The 18,103-nt window shown below is 56.2% G+C and overlaps 1 protein-coding gene and 1 long non-coding RNA gene across 2 annotated transcripts; both read right to left on the reverse strand.

The window, feature by feature from the left end:
* Positions 1–10,410: 10,410 nt before the first annotated feature.
* Positions 10,411–11,156, reverse strand: LOC142058337 (uncharacterized). Its single transcript, XR_012660917.1, has 3 exons — positions 11,058–11,156; positions 10,732–10,785; positions 10,411–10,477 (listed from the first exon to the last, which is right to left on the reverse strand). It is a non-coding gene; the product is annotated as an uncharacterized LOC142058337 (long non-coding RNA).
* Positions 11,157–12,054: 898 nt separating this feature from the next.
* Positions 12,055–15,381, reverse strand: LOC142058255 (maestro heat-like repeat-containing protein family member 7). The gene is made up of 9 exons (XM_075095411.1): positions 15,337–15,381; positions 14,980–15,134; positions 14,706–14,853; positions 14,387–14,565; positions 14,161–14,298; positions 13,854–13,968; positions 13,449–13,586; positions 12,658–12,834; positions 12,055–12,228 (listed from the first exon to the last, which is right to left on the reverse strand). The coding sequence occupies exons 1-9, from the start codon at positions 15,379–15,381 to the stop codon at positions 12,055–12,057; spliced, it is 1,269 nt and encodes a 422-aa protein (XP_074951512.1).
* Between the last annotated feature and the right edge of the window lie 2,722 nt (positions 15,382–18,103).

Genomic DNA, 18,103 nt, shown 5'->3' on the forward strand with positions numbered 1-18,103 from the left:
TGTCCATTGAGTTCACGCAGTCCATGACTCTGGGCTCCATCTGTTGTATCAGTCTTTCCGGGTGGGAGAGATGGTGTGTGGCGTTGGGTTGCTGCATACCGAGTCAGTCATCGTTCCATCACTGCTGCACGGCTTGTTTCATAGTTGATCTTCCATGGGTTGGGAGGCTCGTACTCTGATATCATTGATACAACACAGAGGTGACACACAATATTATCTAGCAGTTCACATTGTGCCATTCAGTTCATTGACTGTTTTCACCCAAAATCAAATCCCCTTGAGGCACACATCGGATTTCTCCATCCTCCCGCATCACCCACCAAGTGCACCCAGGTCCTCGAGCAAAAACAATCCCACGAATGGGTTTGCCTTTGCCAGAGGCAGGAAGAACCCAGACTGTTTTGCCCAGCATACTTTTTGTGTGCACTACAGGGACTCTATCCCCTTCCACAGTATGTAGGATTTCTGACTGGGCAGGGCCAGCTCGGTTGGCAGATCCCCTCGTGTTGACTAACCACGTGGCTTGTGCTAAATGTGTATCCCAGTGCCTGAATGTCCCACCCCCCATTGCTCTCAGTGTGGTTTTTAACAGTCCATTGTACCTTTCAATTTTCCCAGAGGCTGGTGCGTGATAGGGGATGTGATACACCCACTCAATGCCGTGCTCTTTGGCCCAGGTGTCTATGAGGCTATTTCGGAAATGAGTCCCATTGTCTGACTCAATCCTCTCTGGGGTGCCATGTCGCCACAGGACTTGTTTCTCAAGACCCAGGATAGTGTTCCGGGCAGTGGCGTGGGGGACAGGATATGTTTCCAGCCAGCCAGTCGTTGTTTCTACCATTGTAAGCACATGGCGCTTGCCTTGGCGGGTCTGTGGGAGTGTGATATAGTCAATTTGCCAGGCCTCCCCATATTTATATTTCAGCCATCGTCCCCCATACCACAGAGGCTTTACCCGCTTCGCTTGCTTGATTGCAGCGCATGTGTCACATTCGTGGATAACCTGTGCAATAATATCCATGGTCAAGTCCACCCCTCGATCACGAGCCCACCTGTATGTTGCATCTCTCCCTTGATGGCCTGAGGTGTCATGGGCCCACCGAGCTAGAAATAGTTCACCCTTATGCTGCCAGTCCAGATCCACCTCAGCCACTTCAATCTTGGCAGCCCGATCTACCTGCTGGTTGTTTCGATGTTCTTCAGTGGCCCGACTCTTGGGGACGTGAGCATCCACATGACGTACCTTTACAACCAGGTTCTCTACCCGGATGGGTTTGCCTCTGCGCTGCCAGTTGCTTTGCTTCCATTGCTGCAGCCAGCCCCACAAGGCATTTGCCACCATCCAGGAGTCAGTACAGAGATAGAGCACTGGCCACTTTTCCCGTTCAGCGATGTCTAAGGCCAGCTGGATGGCCTTTACCTCTGCAAACTGGCTCGATTCACCTTCTCCTTCAGCAGTTTCTGCTACTTGTCGTGTAGGACTCCATACAGCAGCCTTCCATCTCCGGTGCTTTCCCACAAGGCGACAGGACCCATCAGTGAACAGGGCATATTGCTTCTCATCTTCTGGCAGTTTGTTATACAGTGGGGCTTCTTCAGCACGTGTCACCTCCTCCTCTGGTGATAATCCAAAATCTTTGCCTTCTGGCCAGTCCATAATCACTTCCAAGATTCCTGGGCGACTGGGGTTTCCTACTCGAGCCCGCTGGGTGATCAGTGCAACCCATTTACTCCACGTAGCATCAGTTGCATGGTGTGTAGAGGGGATGTTTCCTTTGAACATCCAGCCCAGCACTGGCAGTCGGGGTGCCAGGAGCAACTGTGCTTCAGTACCAACCACTTCTGAAGCAGCTCGAACCCCTTCATATGCTGCCAATATCTCTTTTTCAGTTGGAGTATAGCGGGCTTCAGACCCTCTGTATCCCCGACTCCAAAACCCTAGGGGTCGACCCCGGGTCTCCCCAGGTGCTTTCTGCCAGAGACTCCAGGTAGGGCCATTCTCCCCGGCTGCGGTGTAGAGCACATTTTTTACATCTTGTCCTGCCCGGACTGGCCCAAGAGCTACTGCATGGACTATTTCTCGTTTAATCTGTTCAAAGGCTTGTCGTTGCTCAGGGCCCCATTTGAAATCATTCTTTTTCCGGGTCACTTGATAGAGAGGGCTCACGATCAGACTGTAATTTGGAATATGCATTCTCCAAAAACCCACAACGCCCAAGAAAGCTTGTGTTTCCTTTTTGCTAGTTGGTGGAGACATGGCTGCTATCTTGTTGGTCACATCCATTGGAATCTGACGACGACCGTCTTGCCATTTAATTCCTAAGAACTGGATTTCTCGTGCAGGTCCCTTCACCTTACTTTGTTTTATGGCAAAACCAGCTTTCAGAAGGATTTGGACTATTTTCTCACCTTTCTCAAAAACTTCTTCTGCTGTGCTGCCCCACACAATGATGTCATCAATGTATTGAAGGTGTTCGGGAGCTTCTCCCTGTTCCAGTACAGTCTGAATCAGTCCATGGCAAATGGTAGGACTGTGTTTCCACCCCTGGGGCAGTCGATTCCAGGTGTACTGGACACCCCTCCATGTGAAAGCAAACTGTGGCCTGCACTCTGCTGCCAGAGGGATTGAGAAGAATGCATTAGCAATATCAATTGTGGCATACCACTTGGCCACCTTTGACTCCAGTTCGTATTGAAGTTCTAGCATGTCTGGCACAGCAGCACTCAACGGTGGAGTGACTTCATTCAGGCCACGATAGTCTACTGTTAGTCTCCACTCTCCATTAGACTTCCGGACTGGCCATATGGGACTGTTAAAGGGTGAGTGGGTCTTACTGATGACTCCTTGGCTCCTCAGTTGGTGAATGAGTTTATGGATGGGGATCAGAGAGTCTCTGTTGGTGCGATATTGCCGCCGGTGCACTGTTGTGGTGGCGATTGGCACCTGTTGTTCTTTGACCTTCAGCAACCCCACCACAGAAGGGTCCTTTGAGAGACCGGGCAAGGTAGACAGCTGTTCAGTTTCCTCCGTCTCCAAGGCAGCTACACCAAAAGCCCACTTGTAACCTTTTGGGTCCTTGAAATACCCTCTCCTGAGGTAGTCTATACCAAGGATGCACGGAGCCTCTGGGCCAGTCACAATGGGGTGCTTCTGCCACTCATTGCCAGTTAGGCTCACTTCGGCCTCCAATACAGTTAGCTCTTGAGATCCCCCTGTCACTCCAGCAATGCTGATGGGTTCTGCCCCTATACAGTTTGATGGCATTAAGGTGCACTGTGCGCCGGTGTCCACTAAAGCTTTATACTCCTGTGGGTCGGACGTGCCAGGCCATCGGATCCACACAGTCCAGTAAGCCCGGTTATCCCTTTCCTCCACCCGGCTGGAGGCAGGGCCCCTCTAGTCCTGATCATGGCAGTCACAACTCACTTCCTGTAAATGTGAATCAGGAGTCCCTCTATTACACTTAGAAATAAAATCTGCGCTTCTACTCCTCTGTCTGGGGACTTGCTCGCTGGAAACTGGAGCAGCAGCTTTCCTGGAAGAGCCTCCCTGAGTGACTGTTCTTCCTTGCAGTTCATGTACTCGTGCCTGTAGGGTCGAAGTAGGCTTGCCATCCCACCTCATCATGTCCTCTCCGTGGTCACGCAGGTAGAACCATAGGGTGGCCCGTGGTGTGTATCCCCTTCTTTGAGCCAAAGGACGCTTATTCCTAACAGCTGAGACACTGCTCTGTCGAGGTGGGGAGTAGGACAGATCTTCTTTGAGTTGCTGGACCTCTTGGGATAGTTTCTCCACAGCAGAGACAAGCGAGGAAGAGATATTTGTGTCGTAATCCCGGAGTCTATCTATCACCTCTGCCACCGTTGGTGTCTCGTCATCTTTCCAGGACATCACTGCCAATGAGTTTGCATGCGAAGATGGTGCGCTCCGTACAAACTTCCGCCACATGGGTCGTGTGCACTCGGCTTCATCTGGATCTTTGGATGACCGTTGATCATCCAGGTCACCATAAATCACCTCAAACACAGCTAATTCCCTGAGATACTGGATGCCTTTCTCCATAGTTGTCCATTTTCCTGGGCGATATGTAACATCTTCTTTAAAGGGATACCTTTCCTTCACTCCAGACAGGAGTCGCCTCCAGAGGCTGAGGGCTTGTGGTTTTTTTCCAATTGCTTTGTCAACGCCCCCTTCCCCAGAAAGGGATCCCAGTTGTTTGGCTTCTTTTCCCTCTAGTTCCAGGCTACTGGCCCCATTATCCCAGCATCGGAGCAGCCAGGTGGCAATGTGCTCACCTGAACGACGGCTATAATCTTTTCGCATATCTCGCAACTCGCTTAAGGACAGGGATCGGGTGGTCTCTATTTCATTTATGACTTCTCCCTCCTCTCCCCGCGATGGCCCTGGTTCTTCATCATCCCGTTCTAAACGAGTTGATGTCCGCTTCCAATATTTCGTCTTATGTATGGGGGCAACTGATACTGGTACGGGTTTATTTTCTGAGCTAGCTCCGGTACTTGTCATGGGGGTTTGAGTGGCTGCAGTGCCTGTTGTCAGGGCTGGATTGTCTACAGTGCCAGTCACTTTGCATTTCAATCCAGAGACATTCTCTTCCCCCTGGGGGCACTGAATACTGTTGAGCAGGGCTCGGTATGCATGGGCCAGACCCCAGCACGTTGCAGTTATCTGTGTCTCTCTGGAGTTCCCAGCGTAACAACATACTTTCTCCAAATATTCTACTAGTTTTTTAGGATTCTGCACTTGCTCGGGGGTGAAACTCCAAAACACTGGGGGTGCCCACTGCCCTAGGTATTTGCCCATGCTATCCCACATGCCCTGCCACTCGTAACTATCAAGCCTCGGGGCAGATTTCTGGGTGATATTCTTAAGTTGCTTAGTCAAAACCAAAACAACATGCCCAAAAACTAACAATGACTGCACCTTAACCACCCAAGGATGTTCAAGATACAAAAACGTTGTTGTAACAAAGGCACAGACATCATAGAACAAAGTTGCAAAGGTATTATTCTGTATTTCCTCCATATAAAATCTCTCAGAGGAGGAGGTATAATTGCTAATTGCCTCAACAAGGTGGTATCCGAAGTACAGTAACGGTTTCAGCAAAAACCCCAAATACCAGATAAAGCTGAAAACGAGTGTTTGTATAACAAATCTCGTAGGCAAAACATTACTAATCACAGCAGAACACAGCAGACTCAAACAACCAACACCGATTTTTAACACCAACTGCAAAAAGGACAACATGGTGCTGGGACCAGCAGCTGTTGTTATCTCCAACCCTCGTGCCCCACGTTGGGCGCCAAAAAGACTGTCGTGGTTTAGCGGCAGCTCAGCCCCACACAGTCGCTCGCTCACTCCCCCACCGGTAGATGGGGGAGAGAATCAGAAGGGTAACGCTCGTGGGTTGGGATAAGAACAGTTTAATAATGAAAATTAAAAGAAACAACAGTAGAAATGCAATGTAAAGGAGAACAATGAGAGGCGCAAAGCCCCGGGGGAGGGGGGAAGGGAGGGGAGAGGGGGAACGAACCGCCGGAACAAACCGCACGCGCCGCAGCCGCTCGCCGCCCGCCGACCCGACGCCGTGCCGCCTGCGCGCTGCCACTGCCCCCCCTCAATATACTGGTCATGGTGTCACATGGTATGGAATGAACCTGCCATTGGCCAGTCGGGGTCAGCCGCCCCCACCATGGCCCTGCCCCTCCCAGCCCCCCCTGCCACGCCACGCGGCAGAGCGCGGGAAGCTGGAAAGGTAGCTGACCCCCACAGTGAGGAGAATTAACCCCTTCTCAGCCAAAACCAGCACAAGCGACAAACCTTCGGGAGGAGGATACCCCTCCTCCTTCTGTAGTTAGGATTGCCCCGCCATTTTCGGAGGAGCTGCGAAACGTATGGTTCGCAGACGCCTCCGCCAAACGAGAGGGCCAACAGTGGAAGTATCGGGCTGTAGCTATTCATGTGGATACCTAGAGGGAAATAATTCCTGAAGGCGAGGGCAGTGCCCAAGTGGGAGAGTTAGTGGCGGTATGGAGTGTGTTTAATAGCGAGGGAAAAGCAGGGACTCCGGTGTACATCTACACTGACTCGTCTGCAGTATTCAAAGGGTGCACAGAATGGCTCCCTTTTTGGGAACAGAACAACTGGGAGGTAAATCGGGTGCCAGTGTGGCAAAAGGAGAGGTGGCAAGAAATCTTAAATGTTGCCAAACACGGGGATTTTGCAATAGGATGGGTGCCCTCCCACCCGGAAGGGGGTACTCCAGTGAGTGAGTGGAATAATAGGGCGGACGAATTGGCCAGAATTGCCCCTCTGCAGAAGGAGGACCAAACAGGAGAAAATTGGGATAGGCTCCTAGAATGGCTACATGTTAAACGTGGCCACGCGGGGTCTAATGATTTATACAAGGAGGCACATGCCAGAGGCTGGCCTGCCCCTCGGGACGCTTGCAGGGCCTGTATTTCAGCTTGTGAGCAATGCCGACTTCGGCTAGAGCGACATCCCAGGGAGGAGTTCCCACTCCATTTGAGAGACAAAAAGACCCTCTGGGAAGTCTGGCAAATCGATGATATTGGGCCTTTCCGAAAGTCAGAAGGAAAACAATATGTATTAGTAGGCGTGGAAGTAATTTCTGGCCTAGTCCAGGCCGAAGCATTTCCACGAGCACCTGGGGAAAATACAGTGCGGGCCCTGAAATTCTGGTTTAGCTCCCTCCCAAAACCTGGTTCTATTCAGTCAGACAATGGCAGTCATTTTACTGCTACCAGAGTACAGGAGTGGGCAAGGGAAGAAGGAATCAAGTGGGTATTCCACACCCCGTATTACCCCCAAGCCAAGGGGATAGTGGAACGAACTAATGGACTCTCAAAACGATTTCTGAAACCTCATAAGCCGCATTGGGCGGAGCACCTCTGGGATGCAGCTACCCGAGTCAATGGTCGCTGGGGAACAAATGGATGCCCCCGATTAAATGGCTTTTGTCCTAAACCCCCAGTTTTAATTCCAACGTCTCAAGCTCTTAGTGTTCCAAGGGAACCAACCTTCTCTCCTGGACAGCCAGCGTCGGTAGAAATGCCAACCGTTGGGACCGTCCCCCTCATACTTACTGAACCCCTTAACAAATATGCCTGGAAGGCTGAAGATGCCTGGGGGGGAAAGAGCACAAAATTAACACTCGCTGGATTGTTCCCTCATTTTAAGCACGTAGATGAAGCCCAAACTGGGCAAGTCGACGTTTTGTTTCATTTCACAGGAGATCCCTGTGGGAACGCAACCGAATGTGGGAAGATTAACATTTGATTTTGACTATGTGTATTTTTGTGATTGATTGTATAACATTTGTAAGCTTAGGCTGGATTTGTAGAGCAAAATGTCAATTTTGTTGTTTTGGTGTATTGTACGGGTCGCGATCCCTGGAACAATCAGTTATCCCCTCAAAGACTTTAGGGATGAAGGAAATGATATAAAGAATTCTTTTATGCAATTGGCTGAACAAAGAGCAAGTGTTTATAACCTCACAGAATGCTGGATATGTGGAGGACCGTTTGGTCTACCAAGTTGGCCCTGGGTAGCTATACCTTTGCTACCAAAATGGTGGGTGAGTAAATATAGCGAAACGAAAGGGAATAAAACATGGCAAAGCTCACATGACTCACCCAGAGAAAGGTAAATACTGTTTGGCTAGAACACAAAAGGATGGCGTCTTTGTGGGTAACGGCACATGTGAATGGACATATCAGAACGTAAGCATAACCGTTCAGGTGGGAGAGGGGCCACATGAAAAGGATGAACTCGTATACAGCTATGCCTGGGTGAATGAAGAGGGATACCAGAATGCATTTCCCAGATTTTGGTCTCTCACACCTAATACCAGCCGAGGCAACTCTGTGGGCCGTGCTTGTATTTGGGACCAGGAAGCAGGAGCTTACAACTGTAAATATTGTAATAGAATAGATTGGCCCCGTTGGAGGAGAACGTGGGAAGGCCTTTGTTCAGACATACCATGTTGTGAAAACTCCACAAAGGAATCGCTATATTGTTGCGTTGAAAGTGGCCGTTTGGTTTAGAACCTACCCCTTATTTTGACCCTTCGCCCCGTGTGGAACATTGGAAAGGACCCTTTGCTAACGGATCAGTGGCCCTCGAGGGACACTGTTGCATATGTGGAAACCATGCATATAAAGCGTTACCAGCAAACTGGTCAGGAATATGTTGCGTTGGGGTGATCCGTCCCTTGGTTTTCTTACTCTCAGAAACAGACGGAGACCATTTAGGCATTTGAATATATGATGATTTGAAGCGGGAAAAACGATCCAAAGTTACTGATACCTCCCTCACCAATGGGAGTGGCCGGTCCTGGGGTAAAGACGTGCGGACCCCCCAGCGTATCATACAACATTATGGACGTGCAACTTGGAACCCCAATTGTTACCGAAAAACGTAGTAAAATCAGAAACAACTCCTTAACACTAATTTAGTATTAAAGAGCAGGCATTCTTTATTCACGGCGCCGGATGCAGGGGGGATCGTTCCTCCTCACGTGCAAACCTTACGCACCTTTCCCATACAATTTATAGATCAAAAATTTACCTATTCATACATATTCATTATTGTCCTTTCTACTGATTGGTACAAACTTGCTTGTTCCACATGTAGATTACTGCGCAAACTCAGTCGACTTCTTCTATTGTTCTCTTTTGAGTAGGTGGCATTACTTGGGTCGGTGGTCCGTGAGTCGGTGGTCGCGATCTCCCCCCTGCTGGAATTACCTTTTACCCTTTTGGCTCTCAGTCCCGGCAATCCTGGCCAGTTTTCTCAGTCTGCTACACAAAACTGCACTTTATCATTCCTTTTGACAGAAGTGCATTCTTCTAGTAACAAAACACATTGTCTATATATAAATGATTAGAAACACAAATTGGTTTTGATCACTACACAGATCGATGGATACGCTAATTCCTATACTCTATGTTCTCATGTAACAATTCTAGTTGATTTGGCTACACAATGAATGGGTTAGTGGTGCTCGAGAACCCATTTATAATCTACATCGCATTATCCGGCTGCAAGCCGTATTAGAAATTATCACCAATCAAACAGCTGAGGCCCTCGACCTACTGGCAGATCAGGCAACCCAAATGCAAACTGCAATTTATCAACATCACTTGGTTCTCGACTACCTACTAGCCGAAGAAGGCGGGGTCTGTGGGAAATTGCATGATTCTAGTTGCTGTTTAAAAATCAATGACAATGGCAAAGTCATCAAACAAATTACTGCCGGAATACGGAAATTGGCCCATGTTGCCCCCCAAACCTGGAAAGGCTGGAATGTCGATATGTTCTCCTGGCTTCCAGGAGGTCCTTGGATCAAACAAATCTTATTTTACCTATTGCGTGGTCTAGCTACGTTACTGTTTTTGCCATGTGTCATCCCATGTTTCATTCAGTTAATCCAACGTGTTGTCACAAATATGCAGTTTGTACCCATTGTATCACCTGATGGAGTTAAACACATTGGAGCTGTACGTCAATCTGTGTCATCCACAGCCCAAATTGTACAAAGCGTTTGTCTCCCCAGTCTGTTTTATTTGGAAACTGAATTGTTACTGATGTTAGGCGTTGGCCTTGTTTAGAGTTTATCCTGGAAGGGCTGCTGACTGCTGGCGGGTGGTCTCCCTTTTGGAGATCGCTCCAAGGCAACGGCTCCACGGAGGGCTTGGTTTCGCGGAGTGACCTCTTACCATTCCTCTTGGGACTTCCAACGTCCCTGGGTGGGAACGGGCGCAGGGCCGGTGGGGATGGGTGGCATGGGCAGGAGGCAGAGCTGCCCTTCCTGCTGGGGACACGGAGGGGACAAAGCTGCCGGAGTCAGAGCATTGGTGGCTTTGTAGCTCCCGCACTCGGCCACGTCGGCCCCAGGCAGCGCAGGCTTCTCAGACGGTGGGAGGCAGAAAAAGTGATTCACCCTGGCGTGGCCCTGGGGAGGGGAGGGAAGGCTTCAGCCTCAACTTCATCCTCGGCTCTGGCTCCGGCTCCGGCTCCGGCTTCTCCTTCCCTCTGTTTTGCAGCCCAGCCCAGCCCAGCAGCTGGTGCTTCGTGGCAAAGACAAAGCGTGTGGGCAGGTGATGCCCTGCACCACGGGAAAAAGCGGCTGTCCTGCTGCTCTCCAGAGGACGCCAGCTCCTCTGGGGCTGAGGTCTCTTCTCTCCTGTTAGACTTTGGGAAGAGGAGATACCCCAAGCCGCAGAGCACCCTAGGGCTGGGGTTGCTGCTTTCTCTCTGCCTGAGCAGAGTCCTCGCTGGGTGCCGAGTGCCACCTCGTCCATGCCCTCAGCAGCCGGAAGCTCAGCCGTTGCACGTTAAACCTCGACTCAGCCTTCCTCAAGCTGAGGATGAGGAGCGCCTGTGTTGCCAGGGAGGAGACCAGGAGACTCGTGTCTCTCCCTGCATCTTGAAGGACTGCGGGGACAAAGCAGCAGAGGTGAGGTGACAGCCCTGTGTCCCCTCCAGGCAGGGCACGTTGTGCCCCGTGATTCCAGGGCCAGGAGGGAGCCGGGGGGCGGGAGGCTCAGCTGGGTGCTGCCGGTCAGGAATGTGCCCCTCCAGAAACAGCCCCCTCCCCGGAGACACGCACACGCTGGGAGTAGAGCCCCCCTCTCCCAGGGGGGAGCTCCGTGCCGGGGTCCTTCCTCCTCCCCACTGCCCTCACTCACCCTCTCTGATGTACTGCAACTCCTCGTGCCCATCCACCTGCCGTCCAATGAGCCCTGAGGGGATGCAGCCCGTTGGGGACCCTGCTGCCTGTTGGGGACCCCGCTGCCCATTGGAGAACCCTCCACCCAGCCCACCTGGCCAGCACAGCTCCCCGGGGTGGGGGCTGACCCTGGGCTGCGGCATCGGGGAGGGGATGGATGAGCCTCCTGCCAGCCCTGCCTGCACAGCCAGGGGTGGGATGGGCAGAAGGAGTGCCCACAGGTCCTGCGCTGGGCCACAGGGACCCTGGGAGAAGGAGGGACGGACCATGGGGCTCGTGGCTCACCAATGAACCTGACAGCTTCCCGCCGCAGGGGCTCCTGCGGGCTCCGCAGGTAGGACTGGCTCTGGCGCAGGTATTCCTTGGCCCTGCTCCTGTTCCTGGCCAGCTGGAGGGAGGAGAAGGGTGCACGGTTGGTGCAGAGCTGCCCCCCAGTCTGGCCCTCCCCCCCCGCCCAGGGCCACCCTCCTTCCCCCCAGCAGGACATTCCCAGCTCCCTGCCGTGTGGCATCGGGGTTCGGAGGGAGCAGAGGGCTCCCCAGGGACACTGGGGTGCCGTCCTGCTGGCAGGGTGCCCTTTGGGACTCCGGGGGAGAGGACAGCCTGGGGCAGAGCCTGCTCCAGGAGGGTGTGTACCGCCATGGGGGCACAGGCCCCCCGTCCCCCGTGCTGGGCATGGGGCAGGGCTCACCCAGGGCGGAACCTGGGGGCGCTGGGGCTGTGCGTACCAGGCACTCGCTGATCCTCCATGCCTGCACGGTCTCGCCCAGCTGGGCCAGCTGCCGCCACTTCAGGAACTGTCCAGCACTGCTGAGGGTTTCCTGGGAGGCCTGGTGAGTAGCAGAGATGCCACCACCACCGCCAGGGACACAAGACCCTGTGTCCCCCCTCTTTGGAGGGCTCAGAGCCTGCCCTGCCCGTGCAGGGAAGACGCACCAGCTGGGGACTGATGCTGCCACCGGGTTCAGCACCCTGGGGGAATATAAGGGCAGCCACCCTCTCTGGGTGGAAGCCTGTCAGGCTCTAGTGTTTTGGCCTTGGTGACCCCAGGCTGCTGCAGAGCCACAGCGCCGTCTCTGGGGCTGCAGGGACTCACGCCAGGGGTTGTGCGGAGGGAGCTGGGTGGGAAAGGGACCTAATTCCCCATCCACCCGGGGAGCGGGAGGAGAAAGGCAGCAGCGGGCAGGGAGGTGCGCTGTGCCTGGTGCTAGGGACCCAGCGAGCTAGACCTCATGGCGACACACTTTTAAAGGGTCCAGCACCCCCCTGCCCAAGGAACAGGTCAGGTTGGGAGTCCCACCTTGGCCACATTCTTGTCCTCGTCGTGCAGGTGAAAGAGCAGTGGCAGCAGGCTGCCCCACACCACCTCCTTCATCTTCTTCTTTTTGGCATCCACCACAACCCCCATTGTGTTTCGGAAGAGCCGGATGGAGAGCTCCCGCACAGTGCTCGACTCCTGGTGCAGGAGAGGAAGAGGACCTCAGTCTCAAGCCTATGGCAAGCAAGGGGCCCAAAACAGCTGCAGGCAGCCCTGCTCCAAAAGGGAGCAAGCTGTGGCATAGAGAAGGTCTGCCCAGGGAGGCTAGGGTCCCTGGGGCTGGGGGTTGGAGAAGGAGACCCTGCGGAGGGCTGGAGGATGCTGCCAGGGCAGGGTGTGCATCGGTGGGGCTCAGCACGTCTGCCAACGTCCTGCAATCCTCGTCTCTGCCGCGACAGGGAGGCTGAGCCAGGGTGGGTCCACGTGGGGGTTTGGGACACACCACAGAGCTGCCAAGGGCAGCGATGGGGTCTGGGGGCTGCGGGGCAAAGCATCCCCCTGCAGAGCACGGGAGGCATGAATGGAGGTGCCTGTTGAGAGGGGCACGGGTCTCTCCCCCAGCCTTACGTCGCTGAAGAGCGGCTGGAGCTTCTCAGCCAGCGCCAGGGCAGTCAGGCTGAGCGTCTTCCCCTCCAGCAGCCGGAGCAGGTTGCTGAGCAGGGACAGGGCGATGGCGCTGGCATCACTGTCAGCACCCTGCAGCTGCTCCATGACATACGGCAGCAGGACGAGGGTTTTCCTTGCCTGTTGGAGACACACCATCTCCTTTTTGTAAAGGAGCGACCTACCAGAGGGGTGAAAACCCTCTCCGCGCAGACTGGCCTCCCACTAGCTTCTCAGCAGGCAGTGCAGGTCACAAGGGCAAGGTCCTGGCAGACAGGGCTTACCGCCATGGCCGTGAGAAGAGCAGGGCGCAGAGGGTGAGGACAGACAGCTCTGGCTCCTTGCCAGCCCCTTGGCTACCCCCTTCTCCACCAGACCCCCTGGGTAGGCTGGTGGGCAACTGGTGCTGCCTGGAAAGCTGCCCGAGCTGCCAGCAGCCCCTGCCGCAGCTGCTGCGTTTCACCCCGGGGCTCAGCACCCCACGGTCAGGCTCTGCAGACCCCACGCTCGGGCTGGTCACTCTGCCACCAGCACCCCTGCCAGGACGTGCTGGCAGCAGAAGCCCCTTCCCCTCGGCACTACTGCCTCTCTCCTTGCACGGCACAGTCATGGGGCAGAGGGCGGGGCAGGCAGGAGAGCTGGCAGCAGCCGGCATGGCTCCCTGTGCCCAGAAAAGCCCGAGCCACCACGTTACCCGTCACCCACTGCTCCACCCTGGGCTGCTGTCCCGGCTGTCCCTGCTGCCCCCTACTCACCGTGTCGGGCCTCTCACTGAGCCTGAGGAGGCCCCTGAGCACCAGGCTGGGCATCCCCAGGCACTGGCTCTGCAGATACATGGGGAAGATTTCCAGGGCACGGTCCAGCTCTTCACTGAGGCTGGTGCAGCCCAACATCTGAAACACGCACAGCGGGAGCTGGTGAGGTGTGGTGCTGCCTCCAACCACTACCTCAGGGCAAGGATGCTGGGTCACGACCAAGCCCAGACACAGGCAGCAGGGACTGTGGAGAAGCCCCGTGCCCCACGCTCCACCACACTGGTTGCTCGCCTGCTCCTCCACGGCGACAACCAGAGCCCATCTGCTGCCCCAGCTCCCCCCACAGCAGCTGGCATGGGAGAGCTGAGCATCGGAGAGAGCTTGGAACAGTGCCGTCAGGCTCACCTCAACGAGGAAGACCATGGCGATCATCCCCCAGGTGGGCTCCTCCACACTGAGGAGTTCTGCCAGATGGCAGAAGATGGTGGAGAGCAGGGGTCTTGGGGTCTTCATCATCTCCCTGGCAGGGGGAAGGAGGCACCATCAGGCCTGAGCCAGGCAGACACATATCTTTGGGGTTTGCACCACTCTGGGCATCACCCACCTGCAGCGCTTTCTTTGAGCAACGGGAGCCCTCTGCCATCTGTGCCCCCAAGGGAGGGGGTGACATGGGGTGATGGTCCCCGAGGAGCAAGGGAGAAGGGCCTCTCACCTGGCCACAATGCGGACTCCCATGAGGTGGGTCTGGCTGCTGAGCAGGGCATCCCAGCCACCCTGCGCCTCAATGGCCAGCGCCTGGCTCTCAAAGCCCATGCTGCAGAGCAGCACTCTCATGGACTGCACCACAGACCTGCACAAAGAGAAATGCTCAGCTCCCACTGGCACCCCTGCCTTGGCTCCAGGTAGCTGGCAGGGATGAGAGGACAGGGATGGAGCACCTGATGGGACCGAGCAGATCCTCTTGGTGCTCCCTCCAAAAGATGTGCACCTCCTGCACCGTCAACTCCGTGGTGAATGACACTTGGAAAAGCAGTGCCAGGAAAAGCTGGGGGAAAATCGCCTCCACCTCCCGCAGGCAGGTGCGCTGCAGGAGGATCTCGCTTACCGTCCTGGCTGCCTGCAGAAGACAGCTAGACACTGAGACGTCCCTACGCCCCTGGGGACGTCAAGGCTTGGGATGGGCAGGGAAGGAGAGTGGAGGCCCTGGACAGCCGAGAGCAGCCCCAGAGGTCAGTGAGGCCTCATCCAGTAACTCACAGCCAGGGAGAGGACGCGGGGGTTGTCCCCAGTAGAGGTGGAGGTCTTGCACGGCGACTGGTTCATCAGCCTGCTGAGCAGCTCCTGCAGCACCTTCTCCGCAACCTGGGGCTTGGAGAGTGTCACCTTCCACATGCGCATCGCAACACTGCGGGGACCCAGGGCTCTGTCAGCAGGGACACCCCGGAGGATGGCCAGGCTGAAGTCCCTCGGGAGGGTCTTAGGGCCCCTCTCCCGGAGTGAGAGGACCCCCAAAGGCTGGTGGGCCCCGTACCAGGTACATGTTGGGGAGCACTGCAACAGGCTGGCCACCACCATGCTGGGCTGTTTGTGCATCAGCACCAGCAGGGCCCTCTCCAGGCTGTTGAGGGCTACCACCGCCCTGATGAAGGGCAGGTTTCTGTAGATGGCCCACACGATGTTCAGCACCTGGACGACAGACACAGAAGGGAGTGGGGGTGTCAGCGGGGTGAGCGCAGCTGTTTACCCAGCTCCCACTGGGAGCCGCTTTGCATTCCTGCTGCAGTACGCTGGCTTGAGATGGCATCAGTGCTGGTCAGGCACAGGGCCCAGGGAGGAACGATCCTCTGGTGGGCCCGAGTGTTGGCTGTGCCACCCACGGGCTACTCACCTGTCCCATCGGGAAGGCAGGGTCTGCCACAAGGACTTCCACCATGTGGGCAGCCGCCCTGATGCTGTAGGCGCTTGGGGCTCTCAAGCTCTTGATGGCCATGAGGATGATGTCTACCTGGTCAGAGGGCTGGAGGTGGTACTTGAACATCTGTGCGATGAAGGAGAGGAGGGGAGGTTTGTCACCTAGAGCATCACACAGAGCATCTTGGCTGTGCAGTGAGAGTGGGATGCAGAGCCAGGCTGCGCTGGGGAGGAGACCGATGGTGGGGGTCAGGGTTCTGTGGGGAAGCGGAGCTTGCTGCGGGCTTTTGCCTAGCCTCTGCTCAGGAACAGCGTCAGCCCACATCATCCCCACGCATCAGGTGTCCCTTCACTCATGCTGACCACCCCAGGCAGGAGCCGAAGGCACTTCTTACCGAAAAGATTTCGTTAGCGCTGCTTTTTTGCGAGATCTGCCCGTCCTCCCAGAGCTGCAGCTGCCCTGTGTCATGCAGCCAGGGCCACCTGCCTGGGGAGGACGAAAACCAGGGTGCTCAGAGAGAGGGTGCAGAGCTGGAGGTGCAGTCTGAGAGCTTTAGGCAGAAAAGTCACTAGTAAAGAAAGAGGGCACCCAGGCAGGTCTGGGGAGCAGATACCCAGGGAGGGTCTGGGGCTATTGCGAACAGGGGCAAGGGGAAATGGCTCTTTAGACTGCAGGCAGGCAGGCTGGATCAGGCTTTCTCTCACCAAGGAGGGTGGTCCCTGGCTGCCCGTGCCTGGGGGCACCCAGCCCATCACAGCTGCTCTTACTTCTCTGCTGCAGGATGAAGGCATGCAGGTGACGGAGAGCTTTTGCAGCTTCGCGGCGGGTCGCCTTGTCCTTACAGGTGCAGCAGAGGGTGAGGTGCCCAACCAGCCTCCCCAGCATCACAAACCGATGTGTCTTGGAGCACTGATGCCTGAGGACTACAGCTTGTGCGAAGCAGGGGCAGACCTGGAGGAAGAGAGGCAGTGTGGGTATGAGGTGAGCCTAGGCACAAGGTGAGCCCCGGCTGCTCCCAGAGCAGCCAGGCAGCAGCCCACCGCAGGGGAGGGCTGCTGGACCCAGGTTCCTGCCTTGGGAGAGAGCACGGACAAGGACAGGGGCAGGGCAAAGACCCCTGCTCCTGACTTCCTGCTGACTGGGTGCCCAGCTTCCCTGGGAGGTGCTGGGGCTCAGGAGCACAGCGATGGGGGACTGGGGCTGCCCAGACTGGGAGCTCGGTACCTGCAGCAGGGGTTCGGTGGCGATGAAGTTGGCCAGCCTGGCAATCCGTGCCACAGCCCTCTCCTGCACTGCTGCTAGCTTGGAATCGGTGAAGGGCAGCAGGAGCTGGGAGGAGAAAAGCTGCTCATCTGCCAGGGAGGTGGCATGGCACAGCACGGCATGGCCAGGCTTGCGCCGGGGCAGGGCCTGGGCCCAGGGCACGTGCCCTTCTTGCCCCTCGAAGCAACCTGCTGCAGCCAGGCAGGCCACCGCATCCCACTCCTGCCGCTGCCTCTGCTGCCTTCCACTCACTCGCTCCCCACCCAAAAAAAGGTCCCTCCACCCCCCACCCAAGGAACCCAAGACTTTGGGGTGACCACCTCCCTGGGGACCTGTGGTGGAGGCTCTAGGATGTGGCCCGGGGGAAAGTCCCAGGGCTGGGCTCCCCTTGCCAGACAGGCAGATCCATCTGTGAGGGAGTGTTGGGCAGGACGAACAGCAGGCAGGGCTGCAGGAGCGGGGTGGGCTGGGGCAGGAGCAAAAGGAGCTCTGGCAGCAGCCAGGAGGCAGGGGGCTGGTGGGGAGGCAGCGCAGGGAAGGAGGAACATCTTTGCCCCCCTCCTTGCACCAGGCACTGATTGGGGAGGGGCGGGGCACCACTCAAGCCATGGGTCAATGCTTGTGGGGACCCTGTGCCAAGGCCAGACCTGCAAGATGTTCTGCAGCTCCAGGATGCCGAGAGCACCGGCGCTGCTTACCAGCACCTGCAGCATGCTGTCCATCGTGGCCAGGGTCTGTGAGGGGGACAGAATCTTGGGGCAGCCCTAGAAGCCTGGGCGGGGTGGGGGGTGGGCGTGGCTGTACCCTGCGGTGCCCAGGAAGGGGCCTCGGGGTGGGGGAGCTCCCCGTGGCTCACCCCGTGGCATACCTCGGAGTAGAGAGAAGCCTCAGGGCCCTGGGTGTCCTGCGGAGGGAGGTGGAAGATGCTGCAGAAGCAGATGTGGAGGAGTCTGCTGCTCATCTCCTGCAGAAGCAGCCCCGCCTTGCTGTGGGGACAGAGAGGTGCTCTTCAGACACAGCAAGGAGGAGACAGACCCCAGGGTTGGAGACCTGGGCTGATCCCCATGACACTGACACTTGCATTTGGAGGGAAAAGCCTATGGCACCCCTTGCCCTGCTGTCTGCCTCCCTCTTGGACCCAGGACTGGGGGTGGCCCCTGCCTGGGAGAGGTGCCGTTAGGGCTGCCCAGCAGTGGGGAGGCCAAGCTGGGGGCTGCGGCAAGTACCTCATGGAGGCGATGGTCAGCATGGCTTGCCGCCACACCACAGTACCTAGGTGGTCAGTGGGCTCCTCTTGCAGCAGCACCTGTGCAGCACAGCAGGGTGGGATGGATCGGGATGGGGCAGTCTCCCTTGCCCATCAAAAGCCTGCGGGGCTGGCAGAGCCCAGGTGCCACCATCCCAGCACTCCCTCCCCACCCAGTGGTCCCAAGCCCCATGGTGGGAAGGGCTGTGCCCATCACAGAACCACAGGCTGGCC

The sequence above is a fragment of the Phalacrocorax aristotelis genome, chromosome 6 (genome assembly GCF_949628215.1).
Source record: "Phalacrocorax aristotelis chromosome 6, bGulAri2.1, whole genome shotgun sequence".
NCBI lineage: Eukaryota > Metazoa > Chordata > Aves > Suliformes > Phalacrocoracidae > Phalacrocorax > Phalacrocorax aristotelis.